This window comes from Gopherus flavomarginatus, chromosome 5 (genome assembly GCF_025201925.1).
Source record: "Gopherus flavomarginatus isolate rGopFla2 chromosome 5, rGopFla2.mat.asm, whole genome shotgun sequence".
NCBI classification, from domain to species: Eukaryota; Metazoa; Chordata; order Testudines; family Testudinidae; genus Gopherus; species Gopherus flavomarginatus.
In genome coordinates this window covers 59,812,742-59,838,644 of record NC_066621.1, presented here as the reverse complement: position 1 = coordinate 59,838,644, position 25,903 = coordinate 59,812,742, and the positions used below count along the sequence as shown (strand labels likewise).

At 46.9% G+C, this 25,903-nt stretch overlaps 1 protein-coding gene across 5 annotated transcripts in view; it reads right to left on the bottom strand.

The window, feature by feature from the left end:
• ZNF143 (zinc finger protein 143) overlaps positions 1-25,903 on the bottom strand; it is an 87,658-nt gene that overhangs the window by 45,576 nt on the left and 16,179 nt on the right. For 4 of the 5 annotated variants that reach the window (XM_050955068.1, XM_050955067.1, XM_050955066.1 and 1 more), the window contains 4 exons: positions 3,555-3,673; positions 2,681-2,773; positions 2,042-2,125; positions 1,727-1,807 (listed from right to left, as the gene is read on the bottom strand). In XM_050955068.1, the coding sequence (XP_050811025.1) occupies positions 1,727-1,807; positions 2,042-2,125; positions 2,681-2,773; positions 3,555-3,666 (370 nt within the window). In that variant the 5' untranslated portion in view covers positions 3,667-3,673. Of the gene's footprint in view, positions 1-1,726; positions 1,808-2,041; positions 2,126-2,680; positions 2,774-3,554; positions 3,674-14,511; positions 14,562-25,903 lie in introns of those variants that run through there. The other variant, XM_050955070.1, reaches the window with a different exon arrangement.

The window sequence follows — 25,903 nt, the reverse complement described above, 5'->3', positions numbered from 1 at the left end:
GGTTTACTGGACTGTAAAAGGAAAGGGGGAAAAGAACCCCATAGTGGTTCCAGAGTCCGCCAAGCAGGACTTGCTTAGGCAAGGATTAAAAGTTAACTTCAGCAAGTACCGGTCTCTGAAGTGTATTTTTACTTTTGTTTGTTTGTAACCATTTCGGTCTTTATTCCTTATACTTGATATCACTTAAACCTATGACTTTTTTGATTAATAAGCTTGTTTGACTTTTACTTTAAATCCATTCTATGCTGTGACTGAAATAAGAGAATTTGTCAAACTGCAGTGAAATTAATGAACTGCTGTTTATTCTCTCTTTGCAGCAGCAACAAACTTAACTTCTGTGAGTGTTCCAGAAGACAGCTGGACACTGCAGGGAGATGTCTCAGGAAATTCAGGAGTTGGGGTTCACGGTTACTCGTAAGGCAAAGTTTGGATTGGTAGAGTCCTGAGGAGTTTGCTGGCAAAACAGACAAGCTGGTGTGGCAGGGGAATTGTCACACAGCTTAGCAGTAGCAAAACTCTCACTTGCTGAGGCTTAGAAGGTAACTCAGTGACTCGCAAGTCTGGGAGCCCCTGCAGATTATCACACAGGGAGACTCTTTTGGGTAAATTAAGGACTGGGACGGTGTTTGGGTCACTGCAAAAATAACTGGATGGTGGAAGCCAGGGTGTGACCTGGATGCTTGTAAGGCTGGCTATTGGCGTCAGGGCTGTGAGCCATAGGAGCACAGCACTGAAAGCACACAGAGTTGCATGGCAGGTTGTGTCACAACCCCTCACTGGTCTGAGTTAAAATGTCACACCCACACTGCAATGTAAAGGTATAAAAGAACGGGATACTATGTACGATATGTAAATCACACAGATAACTAACTTTCACAGATTCAGGATTTTTAGTAGCAAAGTGAAACTAGCAAGATTCTGGTAAATTTTCACTCTGGTGTATCTTGGGAAAGCCATAAGCAATAGCAGAGGCACAGCTATCTTTTTATGTGCACACTCAAGAAGCCAGCAAAACATCAGTTTATGCTTAGTCCGTATTTTTTTCTTCACAACCATAAGATCTAGAAATAGTCACTCTCCTGTGTCAGATTTGGAAAGTATTCTGATACAGGAAGGAACGACTTCTAATGTGATAATGAAGGAGAGGGAAAATTTTACATTGTCCAAGTCCTTTGGTGAAGTACACCAGTACTGGTACGACATTATTTTTCCCTTCTTGTGAAGGCCAATCTAAAGTTGAATTTAAAATAAAATATATGTGCATACTTGACTGTCAACTATGGAGTTCTTTGTGTGTTACATTGATAGGTCTTCCAAAAAGTATCAAATCTCACCCACAGGGTATTTAAAATATCCCTAGAGCTCAAGAATCTAATTCAAGTGATGCCTGCTTTTTTCTGGTTTCCTTTTTTCATATCCAGATCCAGTCTTTCCTGAAATTAATACAAAGGTTTAAATTCTCTAGAAGTAGCATGCCTGTTTCTTTGTTAAGATTCCAGGATAGCACACAGAGATGTCCAGCAATCTTCTGATCCAGTCATTTACTACTACATTCTGAATGGGGAAATCTAGATGTTCCTATTTAAATGCACCAAGTCATTTACAATAAGAATACTTGTAAATATGGTCATAATCTAAACATACTGTCAGAAGTGGTACTCTAGAAGATAAATTACAATTAAAATGTTTCATAATATAATGAATCACACTTCAAAATGCAGTTTACCTTTTGAGGCGTGATGAATAAATGCAGTAGTTCCATCTTCCAGCTGAACTGCCTGTCCATCTTCCAAGCGCAGACTGTCCCCTGTTGGGGGGAGGGAGAAGGAGGAGAAGCATAACTTTAGGCATCACCATTCATAAATGTATTTGATTTAATGTTCTAAACAGATTAGTAACAGCATGCACTAAAAATATTAACCTTCAAAGAAATATTAGACATCTGAAATGATTGTAACAATGTTTTATTGATTCTAACAATACCATGTTATATCAATGCAGTCAATATTTTAAAACATATTCATGGATGTAATACACTTACTACTTTTTGGCATGGATACATGTTGAACATAGGCAGCAGAGCCATCTTCTAGTTGAATCACCTGGCCATCCATTAATTTACCATCTGGAACACATTATATTTATGTAAAGGATCCTATATGACACGTCACATTTTAAACTATACCACTGAAACACTCTGGAATAAAGTATTTCACAGAACAAAAATACAGTTTAACAAGTATTAACCACAGTATTAGGACATGTAAAGTGCTTTGAGATCCCGGGATAAAAACACTAAATAAAGGGCAAAATGTTGTTATTACAAACAGACCAAGTTTAGAAAACTAAACTTTTCAGGCTTTTCAATATGTAGGATGTTACTATTTAGTATGAAACTTTAAAGAAAGGCCATCTCTTTTTCAGTTGACTTCCCTGTTCTGTAGTTAGTATTGGTTTTTGTACTGGTACTAGCATAAGTAGTAAATATTTAACTTATAGTAGGGCTCAAAGACCCCAGTTGGGATCAGATCCCCATTGTACTGGGTGCTATACAAACAAGCAAATGAATACTCTGAAGCACCTGGCATTAGCCACTGTCGGAAGACAGGATACTGGGCTGACCCAGTATGGCCATTCTTATGTACAGTGAAGAATTATTGATTTTTAGTCAGGCACATACCTTTAGAATTGTGCTGTATATAAGCAGTGGAGCCATCAGCAAGCGTAACTGCCTGCAAACTTACACCTTCCATGTTTTCTAAATTGTCACCATCTATTGGGGAAAGAAGTTTATTTACAGTATTGCCAACTTCATATGCTCTAAAATTGTGAGTCAAGGCCCAAAAAATCATAAGATTAACTTAAAAGCTTTTTATTAGCCTTTTGATTTTGAACCTTTGGGATACACTGAGGTCACATTAAGTTTTTATCCATAAGCATGAGAACCAAAATGTTTTATTTTAAATAAAAGCTGAAATTCTCATGAAATAAAATGGCTTGAAAACTGGTGCTTTAAGAAGAACATCTAACATCGAAGACACAATAAAATCATGAGAAAAGGCAGTATTACATGTACATAATGTTAATCATTGTTCTGTGCATCATTTTGAATAAAATATAGTAATTAGGCAAAAAGTTTTATACTTTCATAAATATTAAGCATGGCCCAAAAGCATCAACATGTTAATATCAGTCCTAAAACACAGACTCAGTTTTACAGAAAGAATGGTAATTCCAAATTGTATGTAAATGATGTACAAAATAATCTAAAATCGTAATGCTATATTTTAATTTGATTGGAATCAAATTTTATATCGCAAATGCAATTATTATTTTAATTAAGCAATAATTTCATTTCAGAATTAAATTAAATTTCAGATTAATCAAATACACTGTCGAAAACCAATTTGTTTTTTTTTTCTTATTTTCTCCATTTGCAATACATAACATCACTCCAAAGTTTAAAAGTTCAACAGGGTACATAATCTGCTTTTTCTGAATGTAAAATTGCAAACCGCATGATGATGTGGAGATAATTTAACCTGAATGCTCACCTTGCACAGCTACTGCTTCTGTCAAACAGAGAGTTACATGCTGAGCCTCCATCCCTCCTCCAGAAAACTCAGTCATTCCCTGAGAGTCTCGATTTATCTGGGCTAATAACATGGCTTATCTGGAAACAAATAGCAAGTTTACAAAACAAAGACTCAGAACCATAAGGAGTAACATCAAGAAATTATGTAAAATTTTATTCCATTTTTTGGATGACGCACAAATCCTAGAGATTAAAAACAATCCTACTTTAACCAGAATTTCACTTAGCGTGTACGGATATTTTGTCTTACCAACCTTACAGAGATGGTACAAATATTTATTAGTTTCAGGAAAGTGCTTAAAAGATGAAAAAAGTGCTATATGAAATGGCCAACTATTATTTTCATGAACCTTATCACAGAGTAATTGCTAGATTTTAGGTGAGTTTGACTCTATTTATACTTCTATTAAACTTTAGGAATTACACCACAAATTAAGGCTTACTAAGCTATAAAAAGTATTTGGGCCAGTTTACACTGTACTATAATTTCTTTTCAGACTTAAAAACAACAACTTTAACAAATCACACATGGCCACATGGAGAACCCCTTGTGAGTCCTATTAAAAAGTCAGTCGGACTACCTATGCAAGTAACTGCTCAACAGTAAGACTAAGCCCTGGTCTACACTACGAATTTAGGTCGAATTTAGCAGCCTTAACCCTGCATCCATCCACACGACGAAGCCATTTTTGTCCACTTAAAGGGCGCTTAAAATCTATTTCTGTACTCCTCCCCGACAATGAGATTAGCGCTGAAATCGGCATTGCTGGGTCAAATTTTGGATAGTGTGGACACAATTCGACGGTATTGGCCTTTGGGAGCTATCCCAGAGTGCTCCATTGTGACTGCTCTGGACAGCACTTTCAATTCAGATGCACTGGCCAGGTACACAGGAAAAGCCCCAGGAACTTTTGAATTTAATTTCCTGTTTGGTCAGCGTGGCAAACTCAGCAGCACAGGTGACCATGCAGATCTCATCAGCAGAGGTGACCATGGAGTCCCAGAATCGCAAAAGAGCTCCACCCTGGACCAAATGCGAGGTACTGGATCTGATCGCTGTATGGGGAGATGAATCTGTGCTATCCGAACTCCATTCCAAAAGACAAAATGCCAAAATATTTGAAAAAATCTCCTAGGGCATGAAGGACAGAGGCTATAACAGGGACCTGCAGCAGTGCCGCATGAAACTTAAGGAGCTGAGGTAAGCCAACCAAAAAACTAGAGAGGCAAACGGCTGCTCTGGGTCAGACCCCCAGCCTGCCGCTTCTATGATGACCTCCATGCAATTCTAAGGGGTGTCCCCACCACTACCCCACCCGTTCCTGGACTCCTGCAAGGGGGGAGTCTCTGGGATGAGGATTTTGGGGACGAGGATGATATGAGGAGGAGAAGGTTGAAGATAGCACACAGCAAGCAAGCGGAGAAATCGTTCTCCCTGACGGCCAGGAACTGTTTATCACCCTGGAGCCAATACACTCCCAACCCTCCCAAGAAGGGCTCCTGGACCTTGAATGTGGAGAAGGGACTTCTGTGAGTGTACCTTTGTAAATATAATACATGATTTAAAAGCAAGCGTGTTTAATGATACATTTGCCCTGAAGACTTAAAGAAACCAAAAGACTGTGGCTTACGATGGCTACCTGCAAGCCGAATTCTGTTGCCCGGCCCTGCATGTGTGATCTCACACACCAAACCGGCAGGCCCTCAATATAAGAGGCAAAATGTGACCTTGTACTCTAAAATGCATCTTTTTAAACATTACTCTCCCTTTTTTTTCCCCTACCACAGCTACAAATGTTTCAACACTCCCCCTATCATCTCTGTCCCAAAGGCTAACACAGATAAAAAGGTGAAAAAAAAAACACACTCGCGATGAAATGTTCTCAAGCTCATGCAGTCCTCCCACACTGAAAGAGCCCAGCAAAATGCGTGGAGGCAGACAATGTCAGACTCCAGGAAAGCACAAAATGAACATGAGGACAGGAGGGACGCATGAGAGGAGAGAAGGCTGAGGCAAGAGGAGAGGTGGCGGCAGCATGATGAGAGGAGGCAGGTGGCAATGCTGAGGCTACTGGAGGATCAAACTGATATACTCTGGCATATGGTTGAACTGCAGGAAAGGTAGCAGGAACACAGACCGCTGCTTCAGCCCCTGTGTAACCGACCACCCTCCTCCCCAAGTTCCATAGCCTCCTCACCCATACGCCCAAGAACGCGGGGAGGAGGGGCTCCGGGCACTCAACCACTCTACCCCAGAAGATTGCCCAAGCAACAGAAGGCTGGCATTCAATAAGTTGTGAAGTGCAGTGTGGCCTTCCCTCCTCCCCCACCCCACCTGGGCTACCTTGACAGTTATCTCTTTATTTGTGTATCTAATTAATAAAGAATGCATGAATTTGAAACAACAATGACTTTATTGCCTCTGCAAGCGGTGATCAAAGGGGGGGGGGAGGGCAGTTGTTTTACAGGGAAGTAGAGTGAACCATGGGAGTGGGTTTTCATCAAGGAGAAACAAACAGAACTGTCACACCGTAGCCTGGCCAGTCATGAAACTGGTTTTCAAAGCTTCTCTGATGCGCACCACGCCCTGCTGCGCTCTTCTAACCACCCTGGTGTCTGGCTGCGCTAAATTATCGGCCAGGCAATTTGCCTCAACCTCCCACCCTGCTATAAACTTCTCTCCCTCACTCTCACAGAAATTGTGGAGCACACAGCAAGCAGTAATAACAATGGGAATATTGGTTTTGCTGAGGTCTAACCGAGTCAGTAAACTGCGCCAGTGCACTTTTACATGTCCAAATGCATATTCTACCACCATTCTGCACTTGCTCAGCCTATAGTTGAACAGCTCCTGACTACTGTCCAGGCTGCCTGTGTATTGCTTCATGAGCCATGGCAATAAGGGGTAGGCTGGGTCCCCAAGGATAACTATTGCATTTCAACATCTCTAATGGTTATTTTCTGGTCTGGAAAGTAAGTCCCTTCCTGCAGCCACTCAGACAGACCAGAGTTCCTGAAGATGTGAGCGTCATGTACCTTTCCTGGCCATCCCACATTGATGTTGTCCCTTGTGATCCACCAGTGCTTGCAGCAGCATTGAAAAGTACCCCTTGCAGTTTATGTACTGGCTGTCTTGGTGCTCCGGTCCCAAGATAGGGATATGTGTTCCGTCTATCGCCCCTCCACAGTTAGGGAATCCCATTGCAGCAAAGCTATCCACTATAACCTGCACATTTCCCAGAGTCACTACCCTTGATAACAGCAGCTCAATGATTGTGTTGGCTACTTGGATGACAGCAGCCCCCACAGTAGATATGCCCGCTCCAAACTGATGCAACGCCAGACAGCTACCGGTCAGTCGGAAAAGCTTCCACAGAGCTATCGCCGCTCGCTTCTCAACTGTGAGGGCTACTCTCATCTTGGTATTCTTGCTCTTCAGGGCAGGGGAAAGCAAGTCACAAAGTTCCATGAAAGTGCCCTTACGCATGCAAAAGTTTCGCAGCCACTGAGTGTGGTCCCACCAGTCTGTGCTTGTTTCCTGGGCCCAGAATTGGCGTTCCACAGCATGAACCTGCCCCATTAGCATCATGATGTCCACATTGCCAGGGCCTGTGCTTTGAGAGAAGTCTGTGTCCATGTCCTCATCACTCTCATCACTGCGCTGCTGTCGCCTCCTCGCCTGCTTCTGTAGGTTCTGGTTCTGCATATACTGCAGGATAATGCACGAGATGTTTACAACGGTGATAACCGCCGCGGTGATCTGAGCAGGCTCCATGCTTGCCGTGGTATGGTGTCCACAGGAGAGCAGAGTTCCAGCGGAAGCGGCGGATGACGGAATAGATATTTATAGAGAGATGCCACAAGAATAGATATTTATAAGGAGCTGCAGTGGAAACGGGAGCCCATGGCAGCCAACATGGAGAAATTTGCTATCGATCGAGACAGGAGAGCAGAATAGCAGCAGAAGCGGTGGATGACGGAAAAGACAGTTACTCATCTTTATAACTGTTGTTCTTCGAAATGTGTTGCTCATACCCATTATAATAGGTGTGCGTGCGCCGCGTGCACATTTGTCGAAAGATTTTTACCCCAGCAACACTCGGTGGGCTGGGTCGCCCCCTGGAGTGGCGCCGTTATGGCGCTGGATATATACCCCTGCCGACCCAACGGCCCTTCAGTTCCTTCTTGCCGACTACTCTGACAGAGGGGAAGGAGGGTGGGTTTGGAATGGATATGAGCAACACATCTCACAGAACAACAGTTACAAAGGTGAGTAACCGTCTTTTCTTCTTCGAGCACTTGCTCATATCGATTCCAATAGGTGATTCCCAAGCCTTACCTAGGCGGTGGGGTCGGAGTGAGATGTTGCAGAATGCAAAACTGCTGAGCCAAAGCCTGCATCATCTCTTGACTGTTGAACCAGAGCATAATGTGAGGCAAAGGTGTGGACCGAGGACCAGGTAGCTGCGCGACATATTTCCTGGATTGGTACATGAGCCAGGAAGGCAGCAGATGAAGCCTGAGCCCTGGTAGAATGTGCGGTGAGATGGCTTGAGGGAACATGAGCCAAGTCATAACAAGTGCGGATGCACGCCGTCACCCAAGAGGAGATCCTCTGGGAGGAGACAGGTAGGCCCTTCATTCGGTCTGCCACTGCGACGAAGAGTTGGGGCGATTTACAAAAGGGCTTTGTCCATTCGATATAAAATGCGAGCGTCCTACGGACATCTAGGGAGTGCAATTGTTGCTCCTGTCGCAATGTGTGCGGCTTCGGGAAGAAGACTGGAAGGAAGATGTCCTCATTGATATGGAAGGTGGATACCACTTTAGGGAGGAACGCTGGGTGTGGTCGCAACTGCACCTTGTCCTTGTGAAACACAGTATATGGTGGGTCCATCGTGAGTGCCCGAAGCTTGGAGACTCGTCTGGCCGATGTAATGGCTACAAGGAAAACTGTCTTCCAGGACAAGTATAGCAGCGAGTAAGTTGCTAACGGCTCGAATGGTGGAGACATAAGTCTGGTTAAGACCAGGTTGAGGTCCCAGGTAGGGGCAAGGCAGCGTACTTGGGGGTATAGGCGCTCCAAGCCCTTGAGGAACCTGGAAACAATAGGGTGTGAAAATACGGAGCGGCCACTCTCCCCTGGGTGAAAGGTAGAAATGGCCGCGAAGTGCACCCTCGATGATACCGCTAGGCCCTGCTGTTTGAGAGACCAGTGGTAGTCCAGGATGGTGGGGATCGAGATCTCGGTGGGGAGTAACATTTTGCATTTCGCACCAGCAGGAGAAACACTTCCACTTGACCAGATACGTAGACCGAGTGGAAGGTTTCCTGCTATCCAGGAGTATTTGTTGTACTGAGGCAGAGCAGCGTAACTCTGACTGGCTCAACCACGCAGCAGCCATGCCATGAGGTGAAGGGACTGCAGGTTTGGGTCGTGAAGTCTGTCGTGGTCCTGAGTTATGAGGTCTGGGTGAAGAGGCAGGGTAATTGGGCTAGCTATCGACAGGTCGAGCAACATGGTGTACCAGTGCTACCTGGGCCACGCTGGGGCGATCATGATCAAGCTGTGGAGCTTTAGAAGGACACTGTGAACCAGCGGGAACGGTGGAAAGGCGTAAAGCAGTTGGCTCGTCCACGGTATCAGAAAAGCATCCGAGATGGAGCCCAGGGAGAGACCTTGGAAGGAGCAGAACATCTGGCATTTCCTGTTCTCGCGGGAAGCAAAGAGGTCTATGAGGGAAAATCCCCACTTCCAGAAAACAGAATGAATAATGTCCGGACGGATCGACCACTCGTTAGAGCACAAGGATCTGCTGAGTCGATCCGCCAGAGTGTTCCGAACCCCTGGGAGAAAGGACGCTACCAGGTCGATTGAGTGGGCTATACAAAAGTCCCAGAGTTGAATGGCTTCCTGACAAAGGGGGGAGGACCGTGCCCCTCCCTGTTTGTTTATGTAATACATGGCCGTTGTGTTGTCTGTGAACACTGAGACACAACGGCCTTGCAGATGCTGTTGAAATGCCTGGCACGCAAGACGGACTGCTCTCAAGTCTCAGACATCGATGTGCAAGGTCAGCTCCTGAGATGACCAAAGGCCTTGAGTGCGAAGATGTCCAAGGTGAACACCCCAGCCGAGAGATGACGCATCCGTCATCAGGGCCATAGAAGGCTGGGGCGGATGGAACGGCATCCCTGCACACACCAGGGAGGGCGTCAACCACCAGTCGAGGGAGCCTAGGAGTCTCGGGGGAACCGTGAGGATCCTGTCTATATTGTGTCTCCCCGGGTGGTATACTGAGGAGAGCCAAGTTTGAAGGGGACGTAGGCGTAGCCTGGCGTGCTTGGTCACGAACGTGCAGGCAGCCATGTGACCCAGGAGGCCGAGACAAGTTCGAGCCAAAGTGGTTGGGAATTTTTGCAGGCCTTGTATAATAGATATTATTGCATGAAACCGCGGCTGTGGTAAGCAGGCCCTGGTGAGATTGGAGTCCAGAATGGCCCCAATGAACACTATTCTTTGCGTGGGAACCAGAGTAGATTTCTCTAGGTTGATCATCAGGCCTAGTTGGATGAATAGGTCCTTGACGATGCCCACGTGCCGCGTTACTTGGGTCTCGGAGGCCCCGCGAATGAGCCAATCATCGAGATACGGGAAGACGTGTATGCGTCGACGACGGAGGGAGGCAGCGACTACGGCCATACACTTTGTGAACACTCTTGGGGCTGTGGAGAGGCCAAACGGAAGGACCGTAAATTGGAAATGTTGACGGTTGACCACAAACCTGAGGTACCGTCTGTGCAGAGGATAAATGGCAATGTGAAAATACGCGTCCTTCATATCGAGGGCGGCATATCAGTCTCCAGGATCCAAGGATGGGATGATGGTCCCCAGGGATACCATGCGGAACTTCAACTTTATCAAGAACTTGTAGAGTCCCTGCAGGTCTCGAATTGGTCTGAGACCTCCCTTCACCTTGGGGATAAGGAAATAGTGGGAGTAGAACCCCTTGTCCCTCAGTTCCTCCGGTACCTCCTCTATAGATCCCATGGCAAGGAGGGACCGTACCTCCTGCAAGAGGATTTGCTCGTGAGAGGGGTCCCTGAAGAGGGATGAGGATGGGGGATGGGAGCGAAATAAACTGAAGGCGGTATCCAAATTCTACCATGCGTAGGACCCAACGATCTGAAGTTAGTTGGGTCCACGCAGGGAGGAAAGAGGAGAGGCGGTTGCAAAAGGGAGGGAAAGGATCCTGTTGAACAACTGGTATGTCGCCCTCGGGCGCACCTTCAAAAGTTTGGTTTAGGTCCCACGGGTGGTTTGGCGGGGCCGTGATTCTGACCCCGTTGGGGTCCGGACTGCCATCTACGATTGCCTCAGCCACGCCTCCTGCCGAAGTCCTACCGCTGTCTAGGCGGGGGGTAAGGGCGCTGAGGCTGGGGCTGGAAGGGTCTGCGCTGAGTCTGTGGTGTGTGTGTGTGTGTGTGTGTGTGTGTGTGTGTTCCAAGCGAGCGCATGATCACCCTATCGTCCTTCAGACTCTGCAGCCTGGCGTCAGTCTTTTCCGAAAATAGGTCCTGACCTTCAAAGGGCAAGTCCTGTATCGTATGCTGTAATTCAGGTGGAAGCCCTGACACCTGAAGCCATGATATTCACCTCACGGCAATTCCTGAAGCCAGAGTTCTGGCTGCGGAGTCGGCTGCGTCTAACAAGGCCTGCGTCTAACGCCACCTTCTTTCCTTCCTCCAAAAGGGCCGCAAACTCTTGACGTGAGTCTTGGAGGACTAGCTCTGTGAATATCTCAACCGCCGCCCAGGTGTTATAGTTATAGCGGCTAAGCAGGGCTTGTCGGTTTGCCACCCTGAGTTGGAGGCCCCCCGCAGAGTAGATTTTACGGCCCAATAAATACATGCGCCTAGCCTCCTTTGCTTTTGGGGCAGGGGCTTGCTGGCCATGGCGCTCCCTTTCGTTAACCGATTGGATGACGAGGGAGGAGGGTGTACGTACAGGTACTCGTACCCCTTAGATGGCACCATGTACTTCCTCTCCGTCCACGCCCTAGCCGTGGGCGGAATAGATGCTGGAGACTCCCAGATGGTATCAGCTTTCGCTTGGATCATCCGAATGAACGGTAAGGCCACCCTTGTGGGAGTGTCAGCCGACAAAATATCTACCACTGGGTCCTCTATCTCCGGAACCTCCTCCACCTTTCATATTCAGAGCCACACGTCTCAGGAGGTCTTGATGTGACCTTAGGTCAATTGGAGGAGGGCCCGAGGAGGATGTCCCTGCCACCGCTTCATCTGGAGAAGAGGAAGAGGAAAGGCCAGGGATCATCGGGTCCTCCGTTGTCTCGTGGACTTGGGCGACGTCCGGCTCCGATGGGACCTGAGGGTCTGGTGCCTGAATGGGAGCATCCTCCGTACCCGCAGCAAGGGGGCGGCTAACAGTAGCCTCCGGCACCCGGTGCTTTGACGGTATGGAGCGTGATGGCACTGGAGGTCCACTTTGGGCTTGGTGATATGCCCAAGGCATCCAGAAGGACTATTGATGAGGTCCTTGTTCTTGAGCCTGGGTCTTTTGGAAGACACAGCTGGGTATATCTAAGTCACGGTCCTGTGCATAGGAAGCACTGTCTGCATGGGATGACATAGATGCATGTCGAGACAGCCAAGGGGGAGCTGAAAATCCCTGAGAATGGTCTCCATCCCTGGGTAGTCTGTCTGTACACTGCACCAGGGAGCGGTACCGGGCGCGAGACCGGGACCTGCGACCGGAACCGGTGCTGGGAGGTCGACCGGGACCTCAAAGCTCGACACCGGGAGCGGCTGCAAGAGGTGCGGTGCCGGGAGCTTGATCGGTACAGAGAATACGGGGCTGGCGAACAGGGTCTTGAACGGTGCCGCGAGTGCGACCGGTACCGAGATGGAGAACAGTACCAGGACTGCGAGCGGCGTCGGGACCGGGATCGGTGATGAGACCGAGAACACCGGCGGGACCGCGATTGTGAACAGTGCCTCTCAGCGGTGCCGACAGAGGATGGTCTCAGTAGGGCAGGCTTGCCTATGGACTGTATAACCTGCACCGGTGGCAGCGCAGACTCCGTCAGTGCAATCAGTTCCCTTGCCGTAGAGAATGTCTCCAGCGTGGAGGGAATAGTAAGCTCAACCACGGTGCGTGCCGCGGAGCTGTCAGGCACCAGACTCGACGGCTCTTGCGGGACCGGAATCGACGGCGCTGAAGTTGTCGATGCCACGGCAGTTGTCGGCGCTGGGTGCTCCAACTTAGGCGAGTGCTCCAACTGCAGCGTGGACATGGAAGCCGCAGGAGTCTTATGTTTTTTGACCCGCGGGGAGAGGGGGCGGTGCCGAGCAGACATCTGGGCCGGTGACGGTTGGTGCCAAGGGGCCTTAGCGGTACCGGTGTGCTCCGGTGCCGAAGATGCGTTTCTTCCCGGTGCGGACTGTCCGGCGCTCAGTGCAGAGGGTGGAGGAGTAAGAGCTGTCTCCATCAGGAGCCGTTTGAGACGAAAGTCCCGCTCCTTTTTGGTCAGCGGCTTGAAGGCCTTGCAAATGCGGCACTTATCTGTGAGGGGGGATTCCCCGAGGCACTTAAGGCAGGAGTCGTGAGGATCTCCTGTAGGCATCGGCTTGTGACAGGCCGAGCAAGGTTTGAAACCTGGTGAACTGGGCATGGGCCTCGGCACCGGGTGAGGGGAAGGGGCTAATCCCCGAACCCCTCTTAACTATATATGCTAACTATGTTAAAGAAAATAATAAACTAACTATATTATTGTATATATAGTTCAAATAGAAATTTGAACTATATATACAATAATAACGAGATAACTATGAGTAGCTAGGGAGGTAGAGATCAGCTAAGTCGTGCTCCACTGTTCCAACGACCGACATGGGCGGTAAGAAGGAACTGAAGGGCCGTTGTGTCGGCAGGGGTATATATCCAGTGCCATAATGGCACCACTCCAGGGGGCGACCCAGCCAACCCACCGAGTGTTGCTAGGGTAAAAATCTTCCGACAAACATGTACGCAGCGCGCGCACACCTATTGGAATTTATATGAGCAAGCACTCGAAGAAGAATAGATATTTATAGAGAGATGCCACAAGAATAGGTATTTATAGAGAACAACGAGCGTACCTGCGAGGTGGATTCATGAGAGCAGAGTTGCAGCAGAAGCAGGAGCCCATGACAGCCAACATGGACAAATTCGCTATCGATAGATACAGGAAAGCAGAGTAGCAGCAGAAGCAGTGGTTGGGATGCCAGTTTTTTCGACCTACTGCACCATCTGTGGCCAGAGCAGGACGGCAGAGTGACAGCGGTGGTTGGAATGCCAGTTTTTCTGAACTATTGCACCGTTTGTAGCCAGAGCTGGAGAGCAGAGTGGCAGCAGCAGCAGTAGCTGGAATGCCAGTTTTTCTGACCTATTGCACCATCTGCAGCCAGAGCAGGAGAGCAGAGCAGCAGCAGAAGCGGTTGTTCGAAGACGACGGTTAGCAGTCCTACTACACCATCTGCTGAAAGTAATACAGTGCCCGCACAAAAAAAAGGTGCAAAATGATTGTCTGCCATTGCTTTAATGGGGGGGCGGGGAGGGCAGGCTGACAACATGCACCCAAAACCACCTGCGACAATATTTTTGCCCCATCGGCATTGCGAGCTCAAGCCAGAATTCCAATGGGTAGCGGAGACTAGGGAACTGTGGGATAGCTACCACCATGCAACGCTTCGGAAGTCGACGCTAGCCTCGGTACTGTGGACGCACACCACTGACTTAATGCGTTTAGTAGGGACACACACAATCGACTGGCCTGCTGAGTGACCATGGAGAAGTCACTTTCCCCTCCCCCTCACTTCAATTTCCCCATTCGTAAAATAGAGATAGTGATACTGACCTCCTTTGTAAAGAGCTTTGAGATTTAAAGATGAAAAGCGCCATCTAAAAGTTAATTAAATTAATTATTATTAATGATGATGATCTAAATTCTTAGCACTTGCATAGTGCTTTACATAATGACTGGAGAACACTATGAGTAACTAATTAATTTTCAAGGCACCTCTCTCAAATAGGTTGCTAAGTAACTATCACCATTCTACAGATGGGAGAACAGAAGCAAGGAAGTTACTTATCTTGCCCATGACTACATTCTGAATCTGGCAAGGATTAGAATGAAGGAGGTCCTGGCCATCAGCCCAGTGCTCAGTCCACTGGATTGTGTTGCCTCTCTTATATTCATACAATACATCCTTTAAAAGGCCTGCTGTAGCTGAAAACTGGAAAGTTGCTAATATGGTATCTGTCTTTTAAAAAAAGGCAAGGGAGATCATGAGAATACCGTTGGATTACAGACAGAAGACTGGAACACTTAAATAAGAAGTATAGCCTAACAGGGTCAAATCAACATGCCTGTTGTATGATAAAACGCCTGCTTTTATCTGTGGGAAAAAATAAATTTCAGTGATCTAGTCACAACTATTTACTTGAATTTTCAAAATATTCAAATATTTTATAAAGTCCCTCCATAAGAAGACAAAGGGAAAAACTACAGTGGATTAAAAAAAATTAAAAACAAAGACTCAGTGAACTTCTGACTACTCAGTGCAGACTGAGGTTAAGAGTAAGGGTAACCTAATGGTTGTTACAGAAGCCACCACTGTTTAATATACTCAATTGGACACAAACAACCCTAAGTGAAAAGAACACTATTAGGGTTGCGAAGTCAAGCACTCAAAAGTTAGAAAATGCCAGAGTTAGGGTCATCTCTGCATCCTTAATTCAGGTTCCTTGTGCCTATGTATTATTATAATGTTCTAATTAATAATCATGTATTATTTTTCCATAGGTCCCCTGCCTCATGCATTGCACAGGATGGGCAGTATTCAATTGAAGAGTAGCTATTCAATATTTTGGTTTATCCTAATTTTTCATGTGTGGTCTTTAAGTCTTATTTACTACATACTACGCTCAGAAGACAGAATTAACTTCCTCATGGGCTTTTTTATGGCATTCTTCACTTAGTAACAGGGTACCTCTATAGAGAAAACAATAAACCCTGATTCCATGCATCTGAAGAAGTGAGGTTTTTTACCCACAAAAGCTTATGCCCAAATAAATCTGTTAATCTTTAAGTCCTTGTTGTTTTAATAAAACCCTGAGACAGCAGTCAGTCTCAGAGCCCTGACCAGCTGACTCAAGCTCCCTGGGCTCATGCTGCGGGGCTGAAAATAGCAATATACATATTTGGGCTCAATTTGGAGTCTAAGCTCCAAGATGCTCCTTCCCCACTGGGTTTCAGAGCCCCGTCTCCAGCCTGGGCCCAAAAAACTACACTGCCTTTTTTTTTTTTTTTTTTTTAGCTCCAAGATGTGAGGCCTGAGACAGTAGAACCAGGCTCTGAGACTCACTACTGTGGATTTATTTGGGTTTTTTATTTTGCTGTGTAGGTGTATTCACAACACCCCCGTTAGGAGTGTATTATAGATGGGGAACTGTCTGAGGCCAAAAGCATCCAGTAATTGTTGGCGTCCAAACAGACTTCTAGGACCTGATTTTTCAGAGTACTTAGCATTAGATAGTACCTTATTTGGCCAAATCAGTGGGAGCTATGCTTTCGGCTACAGCTGTGAGTGCTCAGCATTTCTGAAAATCAGACCCCAGGTCTCAAGCTGGGAACCCAGAAAATGAGGATGACACAATTAGTGACCACATGTGAAAAGTTTAGTTTAAGTCATCTGACTAGCATTGCACCAAGAACTCTGAGGCAGAGGCAGGGATAAAATCCAATTATTCAGGGCAGCATTGACTTGCCAGGGCCTTAACCATGAGACAATCTTTTCTCTTCCTGCAACTCCCTGCCTCATTCACTACATACCTTCCAATTTCTGAAACAAATAAGGCAGGAGGCCTAAAATCAACACTCTCCTTCACTGAGGGATAGCTCAGTGGTTTGAGCATTGGCCTGCTAAACCCAGGGTTGAGAGTTCAATTCTTGAGGGGGTCTTTTAGGGACTGGGGTAAAAATCTGTCTGGAGATTAGTCCAGCTTTGTGCAGGGGGTTGGACTAGATGACCTCCTAAGGTCCCTTCCAACCCTGATATTCTATGATACTCTACGACTCATCCCTAGAGCACGATCTGTCCTCGGCATTGAATGAGTCAAAAAATAGTACACTAGAATCTCAGCGTTACGAACAATCTCCATTCCTGACATGTCTGTAAGTCTGAACAAAACATTATGGTTGTTCTTTCAAAAGTTTACAACTGAACATTGACTTAATACAGTTTGAAACTTTACTATGCAGAAGAAAAATGTGGCTTTTAACCATCTTAATTTAATGAAATAAGCACAGAAAAAGATGGTTACTCACCTTTGTAACTGTTGTTCTTCGAAACGTGTTGCTCATATCCATTCCAATTAGGTGTGCGCGTGCCGCGTGCACGTTCGTCGGAAGATTTTTACCCTAGCAACACTCGGTGGGTCGACAGGGTTGGTCCCTGGAGTGCCGCCATTATGGCGCCGGACATATACCCCTGCCAACCCAATGGCCTTTCAGTTCCTTCTTGCTGGCTACTCCGACACTGGGGAAGGAGGGCGGGTTTGGAATGGATATGAGCAACACATCTCGAAGAACAACAGTTACAAAGGTGAGTTACCGTCTTTTCTTCTTCGAGTGCTTGCTCATATCGATTCCAATTAGGTAACTCCCAAGCCCTATCTAGGCGGTGGAGTAGGAATGAGATGTTGCAGAATGCAAGACTGCTGAGCCAAAGGCTGCATCATCTCTGGACTGTTGAACCAATGTGTAATGTGAGGCAAAGGTGTGAATCGATGACCAGGTAGCTGCCCGACATATTTCCTGGATGGGAACATGGGCCAGGAAGGCGGCAGATGAAACGTGAGCCCTAGTAGAATGTGCACTGAGGTGGCTCATCAGAACATGAGACAAGTCCTAGCAGGTGCGGATGTACGCCATCACCCAAGATGAAATCATCTAGGAGGAAACAGGTATGCCTTTCATACAATCTGCCACTGCGACGAAGAGTTTTGGTGTTTTACAAAAGGGCTTTGTTTGCTCGATATAAAACACGAGAGCCCTACGGACGTCTGGGGAGTGCAGTTGCTGCTCTCAGTGTGACAAGTGTGGCTTCGGGAAGAAGACCGGAAGGAAGATATCCTGATTGATATGGAAGGCCGATACCACTTTAGGGAGGAAGGCCGAATGTGGTCGCATCTGTACCTTGTCCTTGTGAAACACTGTATACGGAGGGTCCACCATAAGAGCCTAAAGCTCGGAGACTCGTCTTGCCGATGTAATGGCTATGAGGAACGCTGTCTTCCAGAACAGGTACAGCAGCGAGCAGGTTGCCAGCGGCTCAAATGGAGCAGCCATAAGTTTGGCTAGAACTAGGCTGAGGTCCCAGGTTGGGGTGGGGCGGTGCACCTGTGGGTATAAACATTCTAAGCCCTTGAGGAATCTCGAAACCATGGGATGAGAGAAGACCGAGCGGCCGTTCTCCCCTGGGTGGAAGGCAGAGACAGCCGCCAAGTGCACCTTTAGTGATGAAACCGCTAGTTTGTGTTGTTTTAGGGACCAGAGGTAGTCCAGGATGGTATGAACTGGTACCTCAGTGGGAACAGCATTACGTTGGCCGACCCAGCAGGAGAAACACTTCCACTTGGCCAGATATGTTAACCTAGTGGAAGGCTTCCTACTACCCAAGAGTACTTGTTGTACCGAGGCAGAGGAACGTAACTTGGACTGGCTTAACCACGCAGCAACCATGCTGTGAAGTGAAGAGACTGCAGGTCTGGGTGGTGAAGTCTGCCGTGGTCCTGAGTTATGAGATCCGGGCAAAGAGGTAGGGGGATTGGGTTGGTCACTGACAGGTCGAGCAACATGGTGTACCAGTGTTGCCTCGGCCACGCTGGAGCGATCATGATCAGGTGGGCTCTGTCTCTGCGGAGCTTGAGCAGGACCCTGTGAACCAGCGGGAACGGTGGAAAGGCATAAAGTAGATGGCTCATCCACTGCATCAGAAATGCATCTGAGATAGAGCCCGGGAAGAGACCTTGGAAGGAGCAGAACTCCTGGCATTTCCTGTTCTCGCGGGAGTTGAAGAGGTCTATGCGGGAAGAACCCCACTTCTGGAAAACAGAATGGATAACGTCCGGACGAATCGACCACTCGTGAGACAGGAAGGATCTGCTGAGGTGATCCGGCAGAGTGTTCTGAACCCCTGGGAGAAAAGACACTACCAGGTCGATCGAGTGCGCTATGCAAAAGTCCCAGAGCTGAATAGCTTCCTGACAAAGGAGGGGTGAAGATGCTTCTCCCTGCTTGTTTATCTAAAACATGACCGTTGTGTTGTCTGTGAGCACTGAGACACAACGGCCTTGTATATGCTGTCGAAATCCCTGGCACGCAAGGCGGACTGCTCTCAGCTCCCGAACATTGATGTGCAAGGTCAGTTCCTGAGCTGACCAAAGGCCTTGAGTGCAGAGATTCCCTAGGTGGGCTCCCCAACCCAGGGATGATGCATCCGTTGCCAGGGCCATTGAAGGTTGAGGTGGGTGGAAAGGCATCCTTGCACAGACCAGGTTGGGCGTCAGCCACCAGGCCAGGGAGCCTAGGATGCTCGGGGGGATTGTGAGGATCATGTCTATGCTGTGTCTGCCCGGCTGGTATACCAAGGTGAGCCAAGTTTGAAGGGGACGGAGACGTAGTCTGGCATATTTGGTCACAAATGTGCATGCAGCCATGTGACCCAGGAGTGTGAGACAAGTGCGAACCAAAGTCATTGGGGAACGTTAGTAGGCTTTGGATAATTAATCCCATTGCCTGAAACCGAGGCTGTGGTAAGCAGGCTCTGACGAGATTGGAGTCCAGGATGGCACCAATGAAGCCTATTCTCTGTGTGGGAACCAGAGTGGACTTCTCTATATTGATCATCAGGCCTAATCGCCTGAATAGGTTCTTGATGATGCTCACGACACATGACTTGGGCCTTGGAGGTCCCTCGAATGAGCCAGTCATCGAGATACGGGAAGATGTGTATCCGACGACGACAGAGGGAGGCAGCGACTACAGCCATGAATTTTGTGAATACTCGTGAGGCTGTAGAAAGGCCAGACGGAAGGACCATAAATTGAAAATGTTGATGGTTGACCACAAAACGGAGATACCGCCTGTGAGATGGGTAAATAGCGATGTGAAAATACGAGTCCTTCATATTGAGGGCAGCATACCAGTCTCCGGGATCTAAGGACAGGATGATGGTCCCCAGGGATACCATGCGGAAATTCAACTTTATCATTGATTTGTTGAGTCCTCGCAGGTCTAGAATAGGTCTTAGACCTCCCTTTGCCTTGGGGATTAGGAAATAGCGGGAATAAAATCCCCTGCCCTTCGAGTCTTTCGGTACCTCCTCTATAGCGCCCATGGCAAGGAGCATCCGTACCTCTTGCAAGAGGAATTCCTCGTGAGAGGGATCCCTGAAGAGAGATGGGGATGGGGGGCGGAATAAACTGGAGGTGGTATCTCAATTCGACCGTGCGAAGTACCCAACAATCCGAAGTTAGTTGGGTCCACGCAGGGAGGAAATAGGAGAGGTGGTTGCAAAAAGGAGGAAGAGGATCCTGGGAAACAACTGGTACGCCGTCCTCGGGCGTCCCTTCAAAAGTTTGGTTTGGATCCCGTGGGTGGTTTGGGGGGACCCTGATTTAGACCCCCTTGGGGTCCAGACTGCCTTCTGCGATTGCCTCAGCCGCGCCTTCTGCTGAAGTCCTGTCATGGTCTAAGCAGGGGGTAAGGGCGGTGAGGCTGGGGATGGAAGGACCTGCGCTGAGTCATCGGTGTGTGCATTCCGAGCGAGCGCATGATCACCCTGTTGTCCTTTAGGCTTTGCAGCCTAGGATCAGTCTTTTAAGAAAATAGGACTTGGCTTTGAAGGGCAAGTCCTGTATAGTTTGTTGTAATTCAGGTGGAAGGCCTGACACCTGAAGCCATGATATTCTCCTCATGGCAACTCCTGAAGCCAGAGTCCTGGCTGTGGAGTCGGCTGCATCCAGTGAGGCTTGGCGAGAGGTTCTTGCCACCTTCTTTCCTTCCTCCAAAAGGGCAGCAAACTCCTGGCGGGAGTCTTGGGGAACTAGCTCCATGAATTTTCCAAACGCCACCCAGGTGTTATAGTTGGAACGACTAAGCAGGGCTTGCTGGTTTGCCACCCTGAGTTGGAGGCCTCCAGCAGAGTATACTTTACGGCCCAATAAGTCCATGCGCCTTGCCTCCTTTGACTTTGGAGCAGGAGCTTGCTGGCCATGGCGCTCCCTTTCGTTGACTGATTGCATGACAAGGGAGCAGGGTGCACGTACAAGTACTCATACTCCTTAGAGGGTACCATGTACTTCCGCTCAACTCCCCTGGCCGTGGGTGGAATAGAGGCTGGAGACTGCCAGATGGTATCGGCATTTGTCTGTATCGTGCGAATGAATGGCAAGGCCACTCTTGTGGGGGTGTCAGCTGACAAAATATCCAGCACAGGGTCCTCTATCTCCGGGACCTCCTCCACCTGAACATTCATATTCAGGGCTACGCGTCTCAGGAGGTCCTGATGTGCCCTCAGGTCAATTGGAGGGCCCCAAGGAGGATGTCCCCGCCACTGCTTCATCTGAAGAGGAGGAAGAGGAAAGGCCAGGGACAAGATGGTCCTGCGTGGGCTCCTGTTCTTGGGTGATGTCAGGCTCAGGTGGAACCTGAGGGTCTGCTGAGTGCATGGGAGCTTCCTCTGTACCTGCAGGCAGCGGGCGGCTGACAGTCGCCTCCAGCACCCAGTGTTTCGATGATACGGAGCATGATGGCACTGGAGGCACACCTTGGGCTTGGTGATATGCCCAAGGTGTCCAGAGTGACCACTGATGAGGTCCTTGTCCTTGGGCCTGGGTCTCTTGGAAGACTCGGCTGGGCACATCTGAGTCACGGTCCTGTGCATAGGAAGCACTGTCCGCATGAGATGACACAGCGGTGAAGGGGCTAATACCCGAACCCCTCACAACTATATACACTAACTATATTAGAAAACGACTAAATTTAACTACAACTGTAGAAATTATAACTATATACACAACTATTAGTAAGAAACTCCAAGTAGGCTAGGGAAGTGGAGATCACCTAAGCCACGCTCCACTGTTCCAGCGACCGACACGGGCGGTAAGAAGGAACTGAAGGGCCACTGGGTCGGCAGGGGTATATATCCGGCGCCATAATGACACCACTCCAGGGGGCGACCCTGCCGACCCACCGAGTGTTGCTAGGGTAAAAATCTGCTGACGTGAATAACGTAGCTGAAGTCGAATATCTAAGATCGGATTACTCACCCGTCCAGACGGCGCGGGATCAATGTTCGCGGCTCTCCGTGTCGATTCCGGAACTCCGTTGGGGTTGATGGAGTTCCGGAATCGATATAAGCGCGCTCGGGGATCGATATATCGCATCTAGATTAGACGCGATATATCGATCCCCGAGCAATTGATTTTAACCCGCCGATACGGCGGGTAGTCTGGACGTACCGTGAATAACATTCTTTTACCATAGCTCTGTGTGTGTAATTTGCTAGGTTTCTAAAAAGCAAGTTGGAAAAAAAGCCAAAAACCCCAGAAATTTCATCATGTGGCATCATACTGACACCCATGATTCATGAGCAGGGCTGGAATCTTTAGATTCTCCACACAGACTTCTGCTACTCGAGCCAGCTGATAACAATAGTAGTTTATCATTCTCTGTGTGAACCAACACTAGAGACAGATGAAATGTACACTTTCCCAGTGGGTTTCACAGATATTTGCTGACAGCAGAGAAATGGGGAGACTGAGGAATCTTAGGTACCAATCTACACTCAGGAGGAAAGTGGGTTCTAGTGGACTCAGGCTCATTTCCCCCAATCTTCAGACTTTCTGCCCAGTTCCCTCTAGTCCTGTTTTTTCCCCACTCCTGGCTCCCTGTCACGGTCACAAACTCCCTGTCTACTGTGAAAGTAGAATGAATTATATTGTGAAAATAGAAAGGATTAAAGAAATGTTGTCTGTACCTTTAGGCAAAACTGTTGGAATGCTGCAATCCAGGTGTCAGGAATACAGACATTCACATAGAACAATTGCACCATTTAAGGGCAATTGGTGAAGTATTAGCCTTAAATCGATAAGAGTTAGTAAGGAAATAGGAAATGCATGTTATGCCCCTGGTGAATTTTACTGTTTTGCTTTCTTTGTCCCTTTGTCTAATTCCCGCTCTTTTATCTGTATAAATAAAACTGTTTGGGTCTTGCATGGCCACTCACATTATCTGGGTGTTATTCGTGGAGCGCTGCGCTAATAAAACAGAGTGGTCTGACAAATTGTGAGTCCTGATTCTAACTTTGACAATTTGGAGGTTCCACCGAGATGGCAACCGTCTTCTCTAGGGCTGTGTGATTCCTGACCGTTTTTGTAGGATGACCGTGGTAGCTGGCACCTGGGCATTTGGCCCGAGCGGTCCTCCACTAGAGCAGAAAGGCGCACAGCCACAGTGAGGTCTACGTCATCGAACCTGTTGGTTCCCACTCTGTTCTGGTAGGGATCCCGGGATCTGACATCAGGAACTGGTCAGGTAATTATTTCTGTGTTTTGTCCGGACTGAGGACTGTCCTATCTCTGTGTCTATCCGTCCTCTTGTGGAGTGTTTGAGTCTGGGTGCCATCTCCGTCCGGGGATAGGCCGACCAAGGGGTGCCAGTCCCCGCGGTCTGAGTGAGTGGAATCTGCACAATCGCAGCCGCACCGCACTTTGGGTAAAACCCCTGGTGTGAAAGCAAGGGCGATTGAGGCAGTAGCCTGTGGGCTCCTTTTGTGTGTTACACTGGGCATTGCTCTGATGAACCCGAATTTCTTCTTGTGTGATTGGTGCGTGAAGTCCTCCTGTATTGGTAACCAGACGTCTAAGTCAGGACTGTGCCCTAAATGAACGCCGGCTCGTTTTATGTATTTAGGATGGGTCCGGACTCCTGTAAATTTCTGGAAAAATGGTCTAAGCTAACTCAGGGGGATCCCAAAACTCAGTGGCCACTGTTAAAATCTTGAAACAAAGACTGAGTGGACGTCTTAAAGGACAAACTCAGCCAACCTAAAACTAAATTGGCTAAAGGAGAGGTTAATTGTTTCATGCAGTGGTGGCAAGAGGCAAATCATAGGTGGACAAAATCAAAACTCGCCTCTCTCAAATATTCAAATAATAAATTAAAAGCTTTTTTAAAAGCCTCCTGTCCCACCACCAGACTGAGCACTCCCCTTTACCCCGTTCTCCAAAGCCCGGATCGATCCAACCCCCTTCATACTCCCATCTCACTGTAAAAAGGACAAAAAGCCCCTTGTTCTGTTCCCCTTTGTTGTCTGCCTCAAAAACTGATTCTTTAGTGTTCCACTACCAATTCAGCAAGGAGGGTGGGCTCCTCAACTAGCCCTCACCCTTCCTGGTCCCTTTCCTTGAACATTTCTTTCAAAATTGTGAAATGACCACAATATCACTCACAAACAGTTCATTGAAGAAAAAAAAGCAGGATCGGGCCCAGACAAGCAGGCAAGCAACAGATAAACTGAAAAACAGGTTGAAAGCCCTAAGGGAATAGTGTCAGGAGTAAGAAAAGCAGTAAGTGCAGGCATGAACCCCTGGAACAATACTTAAAATGGTGAAATCTGAGGTGATAAAGGTGTCATTTTGGGACATAAACAAGTGATTTAAGAAAAGAGAGTGATAAGTTAACTCTACAGAGGGTGAAGAGAATTAAGCAGTTAAGCTTTGTGGAAAATGTTAAAAAGGACCATGTTAAAGAGAAAGAATTCTTGGTTTCTTTGCAGCCCTTCTGAAGGGAAAATGGGCCCTTTTTCCAGAAGAATGCCTGAAAATAATCCATATATATACAGCTATATAAAAACAAAGCAGTGTAAAGAAATGTTAAGGAAAAGAAAACGTGTATGTATCTATTTGTCTGTGAAAATATGTAACATTCTAAGAATCTAAACCAACACATCTGGTTTGTAAAACTCCTGTTTTCTAGGTGTGAGATAAATTGGTTTTGTTTTTGTTTTTAATGCCACTAAAAATTCATTTGACTCTAATTCAAAGTTGCAAAACTGACAGACCTTTTTGCAAGACCCAGGTAATTAGTGCTGTTTGGCTTTGGGATTTAGCATTTAACCCTTAAGGGGTATCTTGATTCTTTACAAAAATTTAAATGTTTTTAAATAAAGACCAAGTCATGGCTGCAATAGGGCAGTCAAAATCAGGAGAATAGGGAAAGATTCTGAAGTCTTTTTGTTTGGGTGGTTTTTTTTTTTGGTAAGAATAGCAGATAAAAGCTGTTAATGAAAGAATAAGAAATTAACAGTGACTCTCTGAAGCAACAGCAGAGGTCAGGTGCACAAAACAAAAAGAAGCAATGTTAAAAACACTGAGCCTTAAAATAGCTCTGTGTAATCAGACTGTCACTTTGATAAGGGTACATGAAAACTCTGTAAGAACAAAACAGTTACACCTTATGTAAAAATTAATATGGCTAATGTTTTAAAAAGTTATAGTATAGAAATAATGTGCATTTTCCCTAGGACATGTGCAGTGTATATTGTAGAAAGGGGTAAAAAAAAATGCAAATAAAACGTGCTGCTGAATTAAAATCCTATTAGGGCTCCAAAAAGAGCTGCAATAGGCTGTGTTTTCTTTTTCAGATCCCTGTGTGTTAAGACAGAGTCTCTGAGCTCTGCTGATGGCTTTGAATCCAAAAGCCAAGCCTGTGTTGATGCAAATTACCTAACTGATAAAGAAAGGTGAGAACTGCCAGCACAAAAGAAGCTGCAAATAAAGAACATACCTGGTCAGCAAACAAATTGCCTACATAAAAGGCATGGTATAACAAGATACCTGTAATAGATTTGATGCTAATGTTATTGTTAATATTAAACATTAAAATAAATTTGATGTTAGTAAGTACCCCTGTAACAACTTATAGTGTGTATGATTTTTGGAAAAATCCTTTAAAGTAATATGGTAATGATGCTTCTCAGCTATTACCTGTGAATAAACTTAAAGCTTAACACAGCAGGACAAACATTACAAACTTGGTCTGCTATATAAGAGGAAAAACTTGAGGTACACCACCTCATTAATTTAATAACTAAACAGTGGAATAATTTCCGCATAACCCTTAAAAAGTAGAAGCCACTAAAACCTGGCCTGCCTATAAAACAAACAAACAAACAAACAAA